Source organism: Carettochelys insculpta, chromosome 22, assembly GCF_033958435.1.
Source record: "Carettochelys insculpta isolate YL-2023 chromosome 22, ASM3395843v1, whole genome shotgun sequence".
NCBI classification, from domain to species: Eukaryota; Metazoa; Chordata; order Testudines; family Carettochelyidae; genus Carettochelys; species Carettochelys insculpta.
This window is the reverse complement of record NC_134158.1, coordinates 17,960,692-17,977,727: the sequence shown is the minus strand read 5'-3', so window position 1 is coordinate 17,977,727 and position 17,036 is coordinate 17,960,692. Positions and strand designations below refer to the sequence as shown.

General features: G+C 59.3%; 1 protein-coding gene across 4 annotated transcripts in view; it reads left to right on the top strand.

Annotated features, from left to right (window-relative positions):
• Positions 1–16,316, top strand: part of EML2 (EMAP like 2) — a 28,340-nt gene extending 12,024 nt beyond the window's left edge. For 2 of the 4 annotated variants that reach the window (XM_075016248.1, XM_075016249.1), the window contains exons 7-19: positions 657–752; positions 845–979; positions 8,665–8,764; positions 9,469–9,623; positions 9,861–9,986; positions 12,756–12,887; positions 12,978–13,045; positions 13,663–13,751; positions 13,991–14,088; positions 14,732–14,819; positions 15,279–15,374; positions 15,591–15,721; positions 16,051–16,311. In XM_075016248.1, coding sequence (XP_074872349.1) covers positions 657–752; positions 845–979; positions 8,665–8,764; positions 9,469–9,623; positions 9,861–9,986; positions 12,756–12,887; positions 12,978–13,045; positions 13,663–13,751; positions 13,991–14,088; positions 14,732–14,819; positions 15,279–15,374; positions 15,591–15,721; positions 16,051–16,176 — 1,440 coding nt within the window. In that variant the 3' untranslated portion in view covers positions 16,177–16,311. Of the gene's footprint in view, positions 1–656; positions 753–844; positions 980–8,664; positions 8,765–9,468; positions 9,624–9,860; positions 9,987–12,755; positions 12,888–12,977; positions 13,046–13,662; positions 13,752–13,990; positions 14,089–14,731; positions 14,820–15,278; positions 15,375–15,590; positions 15,722–16,050 lie in introns of all 4 variants that reach the window. The other 2 variants (XM_075016247.1, XM_075016250.1) reach the window with 2 other exon arrangements.
• Positions 16,317–17,036: the final 720 nt, after the last annotated feature.

Below are 17,036 nucleotides of genomic sequence, written 5' to 3'. Positions count from 1 at the left end.
AGCCTATTCTCTCCCCCGGTCCCCACCCCCATCTGTTATCTGCCCTTATGCTGCCCTATCAGCTCATCTGTGCCCCTACAACACGGCTCTCCCCCTTGGCCCCCTCCCTGTCATGGATGCAAGGGACCGAGTTGTGCTGTGGGATTGGGCGCACCGGAGGCTGGAGGTTCTGGGGTACAGGGTGGTGCCAGGGGCAGCAAGGCAGTGGGGGTGTCTCTTGGGCAGGGGGGTTCTAGGGTGCAATGAAGGGAGGGTGGGGGGCTCTCTTCAGTCTCTCCGCTGTGGGGGGGGGAAGGGGGCAGCTGGACTCGGCCATTCCCTTGGGGGATCTCCTGGCTGCATCGTCCTGGGGGCACGCACTGGAATGGGGGGTGTCTCTGCCTTTGATGCGGGGCACAAGCACCCAGTGCCCCAATTTCACTTCCCCCTGGCCGGGGAGGGGGGCTGAAGGGCTGGGAGTAGCGGGGACGGGAGAACGGGTGGGGGCTGGAGCGTGGGGGGCAGTGTTGAGGGGTTAGAGGGCACAGTGGAGGAAAGAGGCTGTGCGGGGGGCTCTGCGCACAGTGGGGCAAGGCAGTAGCCAGGGCTGGGGTCAGCAGCCAGGGGCCACTTGTACAACGTGGGGGCGCCCTGCTGAGGCCCCTTTCTCTCTGCAGAACGGCGGGGGGCTGCTGTGTGCCGTGGATGATGCCAATGAGCACGTGTTGTCGGTATGGGACTGGCAGAAGGAGCAGAAAATCGCTGATGTCAAGGTAACCCCCGAACCCGCTGTCGGTTCCCCCCCGCCCCCAACACACACGCCCTTCCCCCACGCCCCCCCTCACGCTCTTCCTCCCCGCCCCAGTGCTCCAACGAGTCGGTGCTGGCCGCCACCTTCCACCCCACCGAGCCTGCGCTGCTCATCACCTGCGGGAAGTCACACATCTACTTCTGGACCCTGGACCGGGGCAGCCTGAGCAAGCGGCAGGGCATCTTCGAGGTGAGGGGGGGCCGGGCCGTGGAGCCAGGCTGCGAATTGGGGGCCCACCAGGACTGCGCCATAGGAAATCAGGGGACCTTGGCCCCCCCTTACGGATTCAAGAATTCATCCTGTACCTTGGAGGGTTGGGGGGGGACCCAGGCCTGTGCCCCAGCAATGGGGCTTGGGGAGAGAGGTCAGTTGTTTGCTAATGGGGACTTGGGATCCTACTCCTGCCCTAGAGGGCAGATCCTTGGTCCCAGGCCAGAGGAACAGTTGCCCTTGCGGTGGGGGCATGTCCCTGGTCCTGGCCTATCGGGGGGGGGAGGGGGGTTTGCCCCAGGCTGGGCAGGACAGGTCTCTGTCGCAGGGCTTGGAGGGCGGTTGCCCGAGGTTGAAGCCTCCCATCCTTTCTGAAGTGCCCTTTGCAAATTCCCAATCTCGGGGTGCGCCAAAGGGCGCAGGGTGTGTTCATGGTGCCTGGGCCCTGCCCCTCCCCTCCTGCCCACACGCACTCGTGGGGGGCCTGGCTGTTGGCAGGGCGCAGACACTGCTGCCCTCTCATGACTTTCCAGCCGCTACCGTGTTGAGACGTGAATCATCTTCCATCTGTTAGGCTGGGGGGGTCTGCAACCGACCTCACGCAAAGAGCCGTTTTTTTCAAATTTAGTTACAAAATCGGTGCTCCCAGAGCAGCAATGCAGGCGAATATGCGAGCGGCCCTTCGTCAAGAACATCAAACCGGACTTTCCATCACCCCTGTTTAGCACACAGTGATTTGTGCTGGTTAGAAAGTTGTTACCCCATCCCCAGGCTTTACCCTCCATCCCGCAAACCACCCCCATCCCCAGCCTTAACCCCCTCAGCCCCAAACCAGCCCCTGTCCCTAGGCTTTACCCCCCTCAGCCCTCAAACCCGCCCCCACCTGCCTCAGCCGACATGCTCCTCCCAGTACGCGGTGCCGCTCCTCCTCTCCGGCTGCCGCCTCCCCCTGCTGCTCCTCCCTGCTCCCTCCTTCTCGCGGGGCTGCGCAGCTCCTGCAGGGACACACTTGGCCACTCCTCCTCCCAGCTCTCCTGCTCGCTTCCCCTCCTGCAGCGCGGGCGGTTCCCCGCCTGGCCGCTGCTGAAATAACGGAACTCGGTGGGATCGGTTTAACGGCTGGATCCGTCCCGCCGCCCTGCTGGCTGTGAAACCGATGCCATTGAGTTCCATCATTTCAGCGGCAGCCGGGCAAATGACTCCTTCAAGAGCCGCAAGTACCTCCGGAGCTGCAGGTTGCCGATCCCTGCATTAGGAGTTACCTGACTGCATTTGGTGGACGGGTGAGGAATTTGTGGCTGCCAGGCATTAGGTGAAGTGACTTAGTACGGGCCCAGGCTGGCTTTTGGTTTTAATCAGACGATTGAGGGTCATGGCGGAAGCCACTGTAAAGAAACAGGATTTCACGAAAAGTCCCTCATCTCTGGCGCCCTTCCTGTCTTGCACTGCTCACGTCTGCCACCCGAAATCTTCCAGTGAAAGCCATTTGCCGGCCTGCTGTGTGTGCCAGGAAGGAGAAGAGATGGACTGCAGGCTCTTTTGTTGCAGGAGGTCTTGGTCCCTAAAGCGTTGGATCCTGATAGCAACAATAGTTCCTACCTGGCTGGACAGAACCAGCGAAAGGAGAAAAGAGAGAGCACGGCAGCTTGTGGTATTTTTAGCAGGAGTGATCTGCTGTTCTCCCCGCCTCAATCTTTATTGAAGGAACAGAGTTAAAAACAGTAGAGGAGTTCAAGTACCTTGGCAGTGCGATAGCCAATGACAGCTCCCTTGACAAAGGAATCAATGCCAGAATCTGCCAGGCCAGCCAGGCACTAGGACGTCTGAGAGCACGAGTGTTGAATCGGCACAATATCCGACAGTCCACTAAACTGAAAGTGCACAAGGCTCTAGTCCTGACCAGTCTCCTGTATGGCTGTGAAACCTGGACCTTGTACAGAAAACATATAAACTGCTGGAGGCTTCCACACGTGCACATATAAACTGCTGGAGGCTTCCACACATGCAGCCTGAGGTCAATACTGCACATTCAACGGCAGGACAGAGTTACAAACCTGGAAGTCCTGGACAGAGCAGGAACCACGAGCATCGAAGCCATGATTCTGAAAGCCCAGCTTCACTGGACAAGGCACGTCATATGAATGGAGGAGTCGAGAATCCCTAAGCAACTCCTCTACGGTGAACTCTCCCAGGGCAAAAGGAATCAAGATAGGCCTCGCAAGAGATATAAAGACTGCGTGAAGGCCAGCATTGCTCAGGCTGGTTTAAAACCAGATCAGCTACAGCAGCATGCAAAAGACCAAACAGGCTGGCTGTGCTCTCGTATGACACGCGTATGACAACTTTGAAGAGCAGCGACGCGTCCGCCTCATTGATGCTTGTGAGAGGAAGAAAGCAACAGCAGCAGCCGCACCACCAGAGCCAGGACAATTCCCTTGTCCCCAGTGTGAACGCCCAGGCCGTTCAAAGCTTGGTCTCCTCAGCCACACGCAAGTACACAACTGATGAGCCTGTGCAAGCTCAAGACGTCATCGTTGGACACGACGGACTATCTACAGTTTGTAAGCAAGACACGAGAAGTAACTCCTTCCGCTCAACTCCCTGCCTCGCCTGGAGAAGTGGGTGCTACATTTCAGCAAAGATGTGGAGAAATTGGAGAAAGTCTGGAGAAAAGCAATGAAAAATATTAAAGGTCTAGAGAACATGAGCTCTGGAGAAAAATGGGTTTCTTTAGTCTGGAGCAGAGCTGAGTGGAGGACATGAGCAGTTTTCAAGTACATAAGGGTTATTACAAGGAGGAAATTGAAAAATTGTTCTCCTTGTCCTCTGAGAACAGGACAAGGAGCAATGGGCTTAAATTGGACCAAGAAAAGTTTAGGCTGGACATTAAGAAAAAATTCCTAACTGCCAGGGTGCTTACGTACTGGAATAAATTGTCTGGGAAGGTTATTGAACCTCCATCATTGAAAGCTAAGAACAAGTTAGACAAACACCTGCCAGGGTTGATGTAGTTATTATGTAGTCCTGTTGTCAATGCAGGGGCTGGAGTAGATGATCTCTCAAGGTCCCTTCCAGTCCTACACTTCTATGAGTCTGGGGTCTTGAGGTTAAGAATGGGAGGCCCAGATCAGCTCCAGCCGAGTCCAGATCCAAGGAACCGTTCAGATCAGAGACAAACGCTTGGCTTCCGTACCAGGCTGTAGTTCCGGCTCATCGGCGGATCTGCCACTAACCTGGGTCCATTCCACTCTGGCCCACATCCGTACAAGCCCCCTGTGGATCTGTGGAGCACCTCAGGAACCTCTCCCTCCTTCCCCGGCAGAGAGAGCCTATTCATTGGCCCGTCTCCAGCAGCTCCTCGGACCCCTCCCGTTTCACACGTCTGAAGTTGGAAGACTCCAGAGGGATTTTTGGATTGGGTTGGGCAAAGCCAAAATCTGGCTCCTCACTCCTCCTCATATCCGATTGGATTGTCTTCCCTGACAGGCAAAAGACTGAAGGGACTTAGATCTCTTGTGTTTAGTGTTACTGCTGCCTCAAACCAGGTCACGGGGGCAGACCTTGTCCCCACGTTTCTGGCTTTGGGACCCCTATGCTGGGACGCTCACCAATGGATTCGGGATTGGCTCCGCAGTCAGATGGTGGACGAAATCTCGGGCTTATGTCCGAGAGACAGTCATTTCCCAAGCAGAGCTTTTGTGCATGAGGTATTGCCAGTGTGTCCTGCTGGGGAGGTTGGAAGGACCGGCCTATGTCTCCTTGGGTGGCCAACTCCTCCCCCCCAATATCCTTCCCAGGCTCTCTGGTACTGGAATGGGGTGTGTGAACTGAGCAGAGAGTTACAGAACTCTCGTCCCAGGCCTGTGCTCTCTCAGCTCTATACAGGATGAGCCCCTGTCAGAGCAAGAACCCCTCACAGGGTCCACTCTCTCTCCTGGACCTCCCATCCCTGCCCCTGCAGCTGCATCTCCTGAGCCTTCAGTATGCCTGTCTCCGTCCGAGGGCCCCCTTGGGGCATCCCTCGCTCTGCACTCCTGGTCTCTGTCAGGCTGGCTGAGAGCCACCACTAAGACAGGAGGGTTTATTGAACACCTGAACACAGCACAGGAAGTTCTCACGGCTCAACACAGTCCAGCTGGGTCTGTCCCCATCTCTGCTTCCAATCCAGAAGCTCCCGCCTTCCAGCCAATCATATTGTATCCCCTCCTGCCACAGCCCCACTGTGGTCCCAAGTAACCAGGCGTGGGACTTCTGTCTCTTGTTCTCCCATTGGCTGAAACCAACCACCCTAATACAGGTTGAACCTCTCTCATCCAGCATTCTTGAGCCCTGACCGGTGCTGGACGAAAACTTGCTGGACCATGGGAGGTCAATATGGTTGAGCAGCATTCCCAACCCTTCTACAGCTTGCTGGGCTCTCAGAAGACATTTAGTGTAAATTACAGCTGAATACCAGCACAGACCACTGACAGCCAGGCCTGGTGACTGGAAACAAACTTTGTGGGACTGCGTGAAACTCAGCCACACCCATGAGAAGCGGTCATCCAGCTGGCTAAAATCAAGTCGGATTATGGATGTTGCTGGACCAGAGAGTTCCAGATTAGAGAGGTTCAGCCTGTGCTTTCTCCTCAGCTCTTTGTCCTCTCGCTGACGGCCAGGCTGGGGTTGGCCCCGGGTTACCTGATCGCCTGTTGCGAGGGTACCCAATTTACAGGCCTTTGTTCCGACTGCTAGGCAGAGTCACACCTGGTCCTCTGCAGCCACCAACCCTCTCCCACCCCCTCATTAAACACACGGCACATAGGGAAAAGAGACACACACCAGATTCGCACAAAACATTACAAAATTCCCCCGGTCTGTCACAGCTTCACCACTTCAGACTAGGAGGTACCCTGGGGTGGGTGTATCGGGGTGGCAGCGGTAGAAAGGACGGCATCAGCTTTAAAACCGTCAACAGTAGCTTCACAGACTCCCCGTATCGAGTTTTCTTCAACCTCCCTGCCCGAAATAAAGTGGCTATGGCAACCGGGAAATGCTCTTTGGTCCAAACAGTCTTCGTGCCAGGCAGCTTCTAGGAAGGCCCACAAATGTCATCCCCCACACAGGGAGTTCTCTTCTTTGCATGAGTAACCTCAGCCCGACTCTCTGGTTACGGCAGCAGCTCTTTAAATTTTGAGGTCAAGTTTTCAGCTTTCTGCCATCCTGGGGCTGGGAGAGAATTGGAGACCCTGGGCAGAAAAAAATCATTTTCTTTCCGCTTTGGCCTGTTTCCGGCCAATGGGAGCTGAGATGTTTGTGCTGGGGTAGGAGGCCAGTGTTCCCTATAATTTTTTTCCATTGGCGTGCAGAAGAAATTTTTATATGCGCGGAGGCATGTGCGGATGTGCACCACCAGTAAAGTCACGCTGCCGACAGTGGGCGCTCTGCTAATCAGCTGGGCAGCCGCCCAAGTGCTCAGCTTACAGGGAACCCTGGTGGTGGCAGTGTGCTAAGTCATCCCCCCACCCACTCGCCAGGGGCATGCGGTGTTGAGAAGCACATGGCCCTAGCAGCCAGCTGCTTGGTAGGGCTTGGGGCTGCAGCAGACAGGCCTGCCAAGCCTCCCAGCAGACCGCAGGCCATATCCAAAGGGTCATCGAGCTGTATCCCGCCCATGGGCTGTACTTTGCCAACACCTGCTTTAAATGGAAAAGATTCATTGTATGGGCAGGTATGGGGAATGTGGGCTCTTTAGATTCAACCCACGTTCAACTGATTTTAAAATGTCCGTTGCCCTTAGACTCCTTCTTTTACCTTTATCCTGTCAAAGAGCGTTTGCAGGCTCCCTTTCAGGGTACACCCATGTTCTCTCGGAAGCTGGGAAGTGATCCTGGAGTAGGTTTATTGACTTTTTATCCTGCCGTCCCTCTGGGAAAGCTGCGTTTCGTGCTCACTCGGCTCCTCCATTTGAGCCATTACAGTTCTTCCCTGCGTCATCTTTCTGCAAAGGCCGCCTTTCTGGGAGCAGTCGCTTCTGCCAAGAGAGTCGGTGAGCGGCATGCACGGATGATGGGTTCCTAGACAAAGTGGTGCTTGGACCATGTCCTGCATTGCTTCTAAAGGTAGCTTTGGATTTCTGAGTTCATCGAAGGGGGAACTTACCCCTGTTTTCTCCTAAACCTTGTGCCAGGAACGGAGGTTCTAATTTGCCTTTGGTGGCTGTGCAAGGAGAAATGTCGTCTTGCTATCTAGATAGAGCTAATGACTTTGGGTTGTCCATGTGTTGTTACCCTCATACCCACCCTGTGGGTACCTACCAGCGTTCCTGCTGAATTTTTTTTTCCATCCATGAGCAGAATAAACTTTTATGTGCACCAAGGCATGGGCGGATGTGTACCACCAATAGAAATGCATGCTGCTGGCTGTGGATGCTCTGCCAGTCAGCTGGGCAGCAGCTGAATCTCTCCTGGGCGGCCGCCAAAGTACTTAGCTTAGCTGGCACCCACCCTCGCCCATTTCTAGAGCTTAGTTGTAACGTTAAGAGAGGTGCCCACCGTCGCCGTTCTGTGAGCTCTGGCGTAACCTTACACTCTGGCCGTTCTTGGGGGTTTTTCACCAGCAGCAGAGCCTTAAGCAGTAATATACTTAATCGCGCTTCAGTAGCAAATCGCCCATACCAGACGGCGCACACGAATATCCAACCCTCCCCACTCCCAATAAGAGAGATGAAATTGTCTTGCTGGCTCATCGGGATCAAATCCTGGGGGATTCCAGCTCTGCACATTGTCATTGGCACAGGGCCGTGGTCTGGCAGCTCTGATCAGCTGGGGCCTGGAGCTGGTTCCCAAAAACTTCCTTTGGGACCCATGTTTATCTGGTGAACCTCGACTCCTGCGTAGCTGTTCTTTAACCGATCGTTCTACTCCACATTACTATCCCATCCCACCGTACTGTACCAGAATGAGCTAACCAGCCCTACCCCCCTCCCTCTGTTGATTTAACTCATACAAAATGAATTACAGGGCAGACAGAAAGAAACAAAAGCCCGACTGAAATCTGACACACAAACTGGGGGGGAAGGCGAGAGCTGTGTTGACAAAGAAACGAGGCTTTCACAACCCCTGCTGCCAATATGTAAAATTTCTTTCCGGGCGAAGTGCTGTCAAACTAAGTGTTCTTAACCCATCCCAAGGCGGGGTTCTTTATCGGGTGGTCCTGCCACGAGGACAGGGTCTCCTCCTTAAGAGCCCGTATTACACAATTTTAAGGCAATGTGGATGGCTTGACAGCATGTGACCCATGTGTCCTCTAATTTTCCCATCTGCATGTGGGATAAATGCTGTTGGGTGCACCGAGGCACGTGTGATGTGCACGACCCCTAGAAAACACATGGCAGGCGCTCTGCTAATCCCCGTTCTCGGTGAGTCTCTCCTGGGCGGCCACCCACCCGCTGCAAGGGGTCAGGGTGTTTCAGCACAGTCGTCGTCCGTCTGTCCGTTTCCCCCCCCCCCCGGGGAGCGTGGGTCCCACCGGACAAGACGCCCAATCTTGGCTGGGCAACAGGGTGGCCCCTCTGCTGCTGGCCGGTCCCGACTCCTCTCCCCCTGTCCTTTTCGGTGTCCGGGGAACGGGAGCCTGCTGGGGTGGGCTATGGGTGACTCACCTGCATTTCCCTGCTCCCCCAGAAACATGAGAAGCCCAAGTATGTGCTGTGCGTGGCCTTCACCGAGAACGGGGACGTAGTCACCGGTGACTCTGGCGGCAACCTCTACATCTGGGGCAAGGGTCAGTGCTGGGCACTGGGGGATTGGGCAGGGAGTGACCCAGGGAGAGGGTGCCAGTGTTGGGAGGGGACTGGCTGGCGGTAGGGCTGCCAGGGATCCACCTTCTGTCCACGAGGGCCCTGGTCAGCCCCACAGCAGGGATCTGGGGCTAAGACAGGCTGCTTCCTGCCCTGGCTCCATGCAGCTCCCAGCACCCAGCTGCCAGGTCCCTGCAACCCCTAGGCCGAGTTACAGGGCAGAATTATGGGGGCCGGGGGGATGGCCTGGAAAGAGCATCTGGCATTGAGGAGGGGAGGGGAGGGGTGGAGTCAGAGCACCCAGTGAGTGACTCAGTAACCCCCTTGAGGACTCCTAAGATACATCTGCCTCCCCCCTGCAGAGGGATTGTGGGTACCAGCACGGGGGGAGGGGTACGGAGTTGGGCATCCTGCAGGAGGAGAGGAGGGAGCATATGTCCCAGCAAAGGTGGGGGGCACAAGTCCCAACAGGGGAAGGGCTGGTAGGGATTTGAGTCCCAGCAGTAGGGGAGCAGAGGGGCTGTGGGTCCCAGTGGGGGAGGGTACAAGGGTGGGGAGGGGCGATGGGTCCTAGAAGGGCAGGAGTCCCAGTAGAGGTGGGGGGTGCTGGTCCCAGTGGGGGAGAGTCTGGCAGGAGGGGGCTGGTCCCAGCGGGCAGCTCTCCCCACTGACTGCGCCCCGTCCGCAGGGGGGAACCGGATCAGCCAGGCGGTGCCGGGGGCCCACGAGGGCGGCGTCTTCGGGCTGTGCGTGCTGCGCAATGGCACCATTGTCTCGGGCGGCGGCAAGGACCGCCAGGTCGTGCTCTGGGGGCGCGACTACCAGAAGCTGCAGGAGAACGAGGTGAGGGGGGAGCAGCTACCGTGTCCCATTCTGCCCCCCAGGGACCCTGCTGGGGTGCACTGTTCCTGCTGCTGTGTGTCAGGAGGGGGAGTGGGCGGAAGCCCGGACTCCTGGGTTCTCTCCCCAGCTCTGGGAGAGGCGTGGGGTCTGGTGGGTTGGAGCAGGGGTGGCTGGGAGCCTGGACATCTGGGTTCTCTCCCCAGCTGTGCCCGGACTCTGTGCTCTCACCTTCCCCAGGTCCCAGAGAGCTTCGGGCCGGTGCGCACCATCGCGGAAGGCAAAGGCGACACCCTCTTCGTGGGAACGACCCGCAACTCGGTGCTGCAGGGCTCGCTGGCCGCAGGCTTCTCCTCACTGGTGCAGGTACCCCTCCCCCGCTCCCCATATGGGTACCTGTCCCCCCTTATTATGCACATAGCCGCCATGCGGAGAGGCCCCTCCCCCTGCTTCCCATGCACATACCACTCCCCTCATGCACGTACCCCCCCATGCAGAGGTGCCCCTCCCCTGCTTCCCATGTGGGTACCCATCCCCCCCTTATTATGCACATACCTCCATGTGGAGGTGCCCCTCTCCTGCTTACTATGCACATACACCTCCCCCCCGGGGGGGGCAGGGGCATCACCTGTCATTAATAGGACCCGTGGATGAAGTAAATGGAGTTGTGTGGGCCGGGCACCAGCCCTGAGAATAGCAAATGCCGGGAATTGCCTTTGTCATCCCAAGAGAGTCTAGATCTTTGTTCAGGCCTCGGTTAAATGCACCACTTAAGATGGAGTCCAGCTCGGCTGCCTCCCTTTGCAATCTTCTCATTACAGCCCTTTGCGCAGTAGGACAATGGCTTCGTTAAAGTCCATTACTGAATGCGTTATTGTTCCCCTGGGGGTTGGGTACCAGAGGGGTCACCCTGCTCGTGTAGGTGCAATGCGAAGTCCTGTAATGTGATCTAGACCATCACCTGCCAGGAGCGTCCCTCCGCCGCGTTTCGCTTGCGTGGGCAAAGAGCACCGTGCATCCAATGCAGCAGGTCTGTGCCCATAAATCTGTTCGTCTCTCAGGTGCCGCAGGGCTTCCCGTTGCTTGGACAGGGTTACGTGTTCTAATTCCTGCTGTCGGATTTGTGTCCGGTCGTGCCTTGGTTGGTACAGTGTACACGGCAGAGGGGCATTGCTGCCACATGATCGCCTGGATCGCATTCCTGGATGTGCAGGTGTAGGCGCAGCTGTGACCCTGGGCAGGAGCCGTTCCTTGGCCTTGCACTCAGGTGTCTAGTTACAGACCGAGCCAGGTGGGACCCACCCCCTGCCGCCAGCTGAGCCGAACAGTTGTTTTCCCCAAGGGCCTCAAAGCTGTAATCCCAGAAGCGGAGCAGCGATGGGGTTTGGGGTCCCTGAGCTCTGCACCCCGTCCTCAGGCAGGAGTGACTCTCACTCAGCAGGAGAACAGCGGGTTTGTTCACCAACAGGGTGCAGCGTCGTACAGAGAGTCAGTAACAGAGGTTGCCGTGCTAGTCGATATACTGTCAAAACCAAAAGCAGTAAAGTAGCACTTTAAAGACTAACAAAATAATTTATGAGGTGGTCTGAAGAAGTGGGGCTGTCCCAGGAAAACTCACCACTTCATAAATTATTTTGTTAGTCTTTAAAGTGCTACTGGACTGCTTTTTTGTTTTGATAGTACAGAGAGTCAGTACAGCAGGCGACAGCCAGTGCAATCTGTGTTAGGGAGAGGAGCCCAAGGGGCCCCCAGGGCCGGGGCCTTGCCCCCTCCTCTGTCTCTCTCTCTCTCCCAGCCCAGACTCGCTGCTTTCCATCTCCCAGTTCCAATTCAAACCCCTCAGGCTCCACCTCCCCCTTCGTCTGCAGTCCAGAGGTGTCACCTGGTTACCTCGGTTACCCTCAGCAGGAGCCCCCCACCCTCTGAGCCACACATGCATACCTGCAGATCCCCCGCTACCGCACAGGAGCAGGGTCAGGAAGAGGCAGGGACAGGGACTTAGGGAAGGGGTGGAGTGGGGGCAGGGCAGGGTGGGCTGGGTCATTCGCTCCTGCTAGTGCCCCTCACCCACTATCTCCTCAGGCCTCCCTGGACCCCAGGTCCCGCTGAAGCACAGGCCACCCCCAAAGCATGGGGCTCCCCAAAGAGGGGGGCTCTGGGAGGTTGCCCCAGTCCATGCTATGAAAGGATGAGCCCAAACAGGGTTGGAGCTAGACCCCCATTCCCAAACATTGGTGGCCACCGGGTTCCCCAGGCCACCTATGTCTGGGGGTCAGAGCAGATCACAGGCAAAATCTGACACGGTTGCGAAAAAGCCAGCCTGGTTCTGGACTGCATTGGCAGCTGTGTCGTGAGCAAGACCCGATGAGTAACTCTTCCGCTTGGCTCTGCGCTGCTCCGAGTCTTGCAGCCCTTTTTGGGCGCCACATTTCGGGAAAGAGGAACAAGTTGAGAGAGGCCGGAGAAGAGAAACAAAGGTTTAGAAGCTGAGACGTCCGTGGGAGGACTGGGTAAATTGCGCTGAGCATAGAAGTTAGTTTTCAGGCTCCGAAGAGGTTGTTTACAAGGAGCAGGGAGAAGAATGATCCTTTTGCCCCTCTGGAGTCAGGACAAGAAGCAATGGGCTTCAATTGCAGCAGGAGAGGTGTAGGTTGGGCATCAGGAAAACTGCTGGGTGTTGAGGCACTGGAATAAGTTGCCCAGGGAAGCTGTGGAATCTCTGACATTGGAGATTGTGACGGCCGGGTAGGTAGTTCTTACCTGGCCCTGCCTTGAGTCCAGGGTGCAGGAGCAGATGAACTTTCAGGGTCCTTTCTGGCCCTATGCTTGCGTGAGTCTGTGGTTGCCTGTGGGAAAGGGAGGGCTCACAGTGGCCTGGGGTGTGTGTAGGGGGGTGAGCTTGGGATGGGGGGCAAAGTGGGGGCTGCAGTCACACCAGCATATGTGGCAAACAGGTGCATCCTGGTTTGGGAGCTGGGACACCAGGGTTCTGTCCCCAGCCCTGGGGGCAGGGCAGGGCAGGGCAGGGAGGGGGCCAGGACTCCGTTGTTCTCTTCCTGGCTCTGAGGGGGATTACACCCCCCTGGCTGAAGCCCGGGGGTACATCAGGCACTGAGCAGCCCCATCTCTGCCCAGGGTCACACGGAGGAGCTGTGGGGCCTGGCCACCCACCCCAGCCTGGCCCAGTTCCTGACCTGCGGCCAGGACAAGCAGGTGCATCTGTGGAGTGTGGCCACCCACCAGCCGCTGTGGAGCAAAGCCATCGAGGTGAGCGCATGGGGGGGCTCCCCTCAGGAGGGCCCTGCAGGGCAGGAGTGGGGCATGGGCAGCAGCAACCCCCTCTCTTTGCCCCCACAGGATGCGGCCCGCTCGGCTGGCTTCCATCCCAACGGCTCCGTGCTGGCAGTGGGGACCGTGACCGGAAGGTACAGGGGACCCTGCAGCTCTAAGGGGAGCCCAGGGCAAGGCAGGGAATGGGGCCCAAAGGCTTGCTCCTGTGGGGTGGGGGAGGGTGCTGGGTCTGTCCCACCACCTCTGTTGGCAGACCCATGCCAGCGCCCTGCATAGGGTGGGGCGCAGGCCTGGCTGGTGGGCCTGTGCTGTGGGGACTTCCCTCCCCCCCGCCCACAGCCAGGGTTCTCTCGCATTTGTTCCACCTATGAGCAGGATAAATTTTGTTCATGCACAAAGTCATGGGCGGATGCGCACCACCCATAGAACCACACGCTGCCGGCTTGGGGGTGTTCGGCTAGTCAGCCAGGCAGCACATGAATCTCTCCTGGCCAAGCACCTAAGTGCTCAGTTCACGGGGAACACGCACACAGCCAGCCCCCATGGCCCATTCCCAGGCAGCCACGTCCGGGTACCCCCCAGCTTGGGTTCACCTGTGCCGGCTGCCGATAGGCCAGGTTGTGCCAACCCAGAGGCCCACCACGCCCTGGAGCACCTGACCTGCTGGGATCCCAGCCCAACCCCAAGGGGAGGATGGTTGGCGGGGCAGATGCAGGGTCCCTGGACCATGGTCCTGTTCTGCGCCCGCCAGGTGGCTGGTGCTGGACACAGAGACACGAGACCTGGTCACCATCCACACGGACGGCAGCGAGCCCATCTCCGTCGTCAGCTTCTCACCAGGTAGGAGACGCGTGGCGGCATGGGCCTCCAGAGCTGGGGGAGGGAGCCTGGAGCTGGGTCAGAGTGAGTAGCAGCAACTGAGCTGGGAGGAGGGGGGCCCCCCCATCCCCAGACCTTCCCATCCCCAAGTTCAGTAGTCCCTGGGTTCCCAGGGTGGACATCCTCTGTGCACGTCTGGGCCGAGCCCTGCACCGCAGCCCAGGTGGCTCTGCCCAGCTCCCCCCTCCCTGTGCCCCCAGATGGCAGCTACCTGGCTGTGGGGTCCCACGATAACTTTGTCTACGTCTACGGCGTCTCTGAGGGCGGCAGGAAGTACAGCCGGGTTGGCAAGTGCTCGGTAGGTGGGACTGGGCGGCGGGGCAAGGGGTCCTCGCTGGCGGCCGGTCCCAACTGCCCCGGCTCTGCCCCCTGGGTGCCCTGCCAGGGGAGGGGGCTTTGGGAACAGCACAGCCTCTCTCAGTGCAGCAGGGTGGTCAGTGGGTGCACTGCCCCACAGGGCTCACTGGAGAGCTGCCTTGTGTGGTGGGGGAGAGCCCTCTTGAAGCAGCTGTTCATCGTCTCTGTCGCAAAGGCACCCCCAGAGTCCCAGGCCAGTCCTCTTTCTCCCCCTCCCCCACGTGTCAGTCATACCCCTGGCTCTCCCCAGGGCCAGTCACCTTCCTCCCCTCCAGCTAACCCCCTTCCTGCCCACCCTATCAGTCGCTTCCCACCCCACACCAGGGCTCCCTCTATTTTTTCCACCCGTGGGCTGAATAAATTTTATTGGGGCACTGTGACAGGTGCAGATGTGTACCACCCATATAAGCACAGGCTGCCGGCTGGGGGCGCTCTGCCAGGCAGCAGGGAGGGCACCAGAATCTCTCCTGGGGGCCACCCAAGTACTCAGCTTACAGGGAACACAGCCCTCCACTAGCCCCCTTCTTCCTGTACCCCCCCGTCAGTCACCATAACCCCCACTAACTCCCCCGCTGCCCTCCCAGGGTCATTCCAGTTTCATCACCCACTTGGACTGGGCAGTGGACAGCAGCTGCTTCGTCACCAACTCAGGGGACTACGAGATCCTGTACTGTGAGTGTGGCCGGCCGGGGGAGTGCCAGGGAGATGGGGTCGCGCTGGGCCCCATGCCAGGAGCTGGGGGCACCCCGGCTGCTGCCCCTTAAGGGCTGGGTTGCTTTGGCCCTGAGGTAGCAGGGATAGATCACGACGAGACAGGCATGTTCTCCCAGGAGCACGTGTCTCTGCAGTGGGCAGTCTGGCATGCCCCATTTCCCTGCGGCGTCCCCCTATGTTCCTCAGCCTGGGGAGTAAGGAGTTAATGCAGGAGGGGCTGAGCTGGTAGGGGCAGGGGACAGGACTCCTGGGTTCTGCCAGGGCAGTGCTGCATCCTGCTCCCATCCCCATAATGGGCCCAGGGAAACCCCTGGGGCCAGGGGAGTAGCCTGGGCAGTTTGCTGGGGAGGCTGCTCCATGGGGTGTCCCCGTCCCTCCAGCACTGGGCCCCTGCTCATCCTGCCCCCTTGTCCTCAGGGGACCCCACCACCTGCCGGCAGATCTCCAGCGCTGGTGCTGTGCGTAACCTGGAGTGGGCCACAGCCAGCTGCGTGCTGGGTTTCAGGGTGTTCGGTGAGTGCCTGGGCTGGGGGTGGCTGCAGGGATGGGGTGAAGGGAGGGTTAGGGCTGGGGATGCTCATTGGGGGGGGTCATGCTGGGGGGGGCTTTGCAGGGACCAGGGCTGGGGCAGGGAGGCTGGAGGTCTGGGCCAGGTGCGGGACCTGGGAGGCTCTGTAGCCTGGCCTGGCCTGGCCTGGCCTGACCTGCCCACCTGGCCTGGCCTGGCAGGGATCTGGCCGGAAGGTGCAGACGGGACCGACATCAACGCCGTGTGCTGCTCCCACGACGGCAAACTCCTGGCGTCTGCCGACGACTTTGGCAAAGTGCACTTGTTCTCCTACCCCTGCTGCCAGCCCAGGGTGAGTGCCGGCCCCTGGCACCCCATAGCCCCCCCCATACCCCTGGCACCCCATGCTTCCTGTGGGTGAGTGCCAGCCCCCCAACCCCACCCTCTGGGACCCCCAGCACCCCACACCTGCAGCCCCCGGCACCCCCCACCGGCTGTGGGTAAGTGCCAACCTGACCCGACCTGTCACTGTGAGCTGATCCCACCCCCCTTTTGCCCCTGCCCCTCCACCAGCCTGGTCCCTCTCCCCACCCCATGCCCGGGGAGCGCCCGGCCCTGGCAGCCCATCAAGGCATGGGGGCGCTTCCTCCCCCACCCCTCACCCTCCTGTCTCCCTGGCAGGCCCCGAGCCACGCGGCCAGCGGGCACAGCAGCCATGTGACCAACGTTGCCTTCCTGCCCGACGACAGCCTGCTGCTCTCCACTGGTGGCACCGACACCAGCGTGCTGCAGTGGCGCCTGGTCTAAGGCCGGGGCTTGCACGGGGCGTGGGAGGGGCTGGGGGACAGGGGTTGTATTTTCCAGAGATCTATATATGTACGGAGTCTATAGCCAGAGCTCTATTGAAAGGCTGCAGGTTGCACAGGCTGGGATGGGATGGGGGCCGGGGCGGGGGCAGAGCCAGACCCCAGGGTGTGGGGGGGAGGGGAGGTCTCTTGGGGGGGGATGGGCAGCTGGTGCTGCCCTTTCTTAAGGGTCTCAGCCTCCCCCACCTGACCGCAGAGGAACTGATCCTGGGTCACGGGGGTTGAGGGAGAGGGGGCACGGCCTGGAGTGGGGCTGCCTCTGCCCTTCCCCACTCCTGCCAGGCTGCTGGTTGGGGGGGGGGGTAGGCTGGGCAGCAGCACTGCCAGGGTGTGAGCCCGCCTGGTGCCAGCTGCTCCTGGGGCCCCCGCCTGGCCTCTGGGCAGCCGTCAGCCATGTGCCAGCAGCGGTGGGGGGAGCCTTGGGGCAGGGCTCGGGCTAGAACTGCCCCCCACCCCCGTGAGAGCCAGACCCACCCTGGGGAAAGGGGGTGGCTGGGGGGGAGGATGCCTGATTCTTGAGGGCCCGGGCTGAGTCCCAGCAAACAGCCCAGGGCAGCGGGGGGAGGCTGGCATGCAGGGTCCCCTCTAGTCTCACCCAAGGGCCCCCCACCCCAGCCAACTGTATTTGCACTGGACACGGGGATGGTCATGGAGCCGGGGGGTAGCAGGGGGGCAAAGCATGGACCTGTGTTTCCAAAGAGTGGGGGGGGGGGGCTGGGGCCCCCGGCAGGTCAGAACCCAGCCCAGCCAATAAAGGCAAGTCACACAACTGCACAAGGGCTCTCTCCGCTCTGTGTGTGT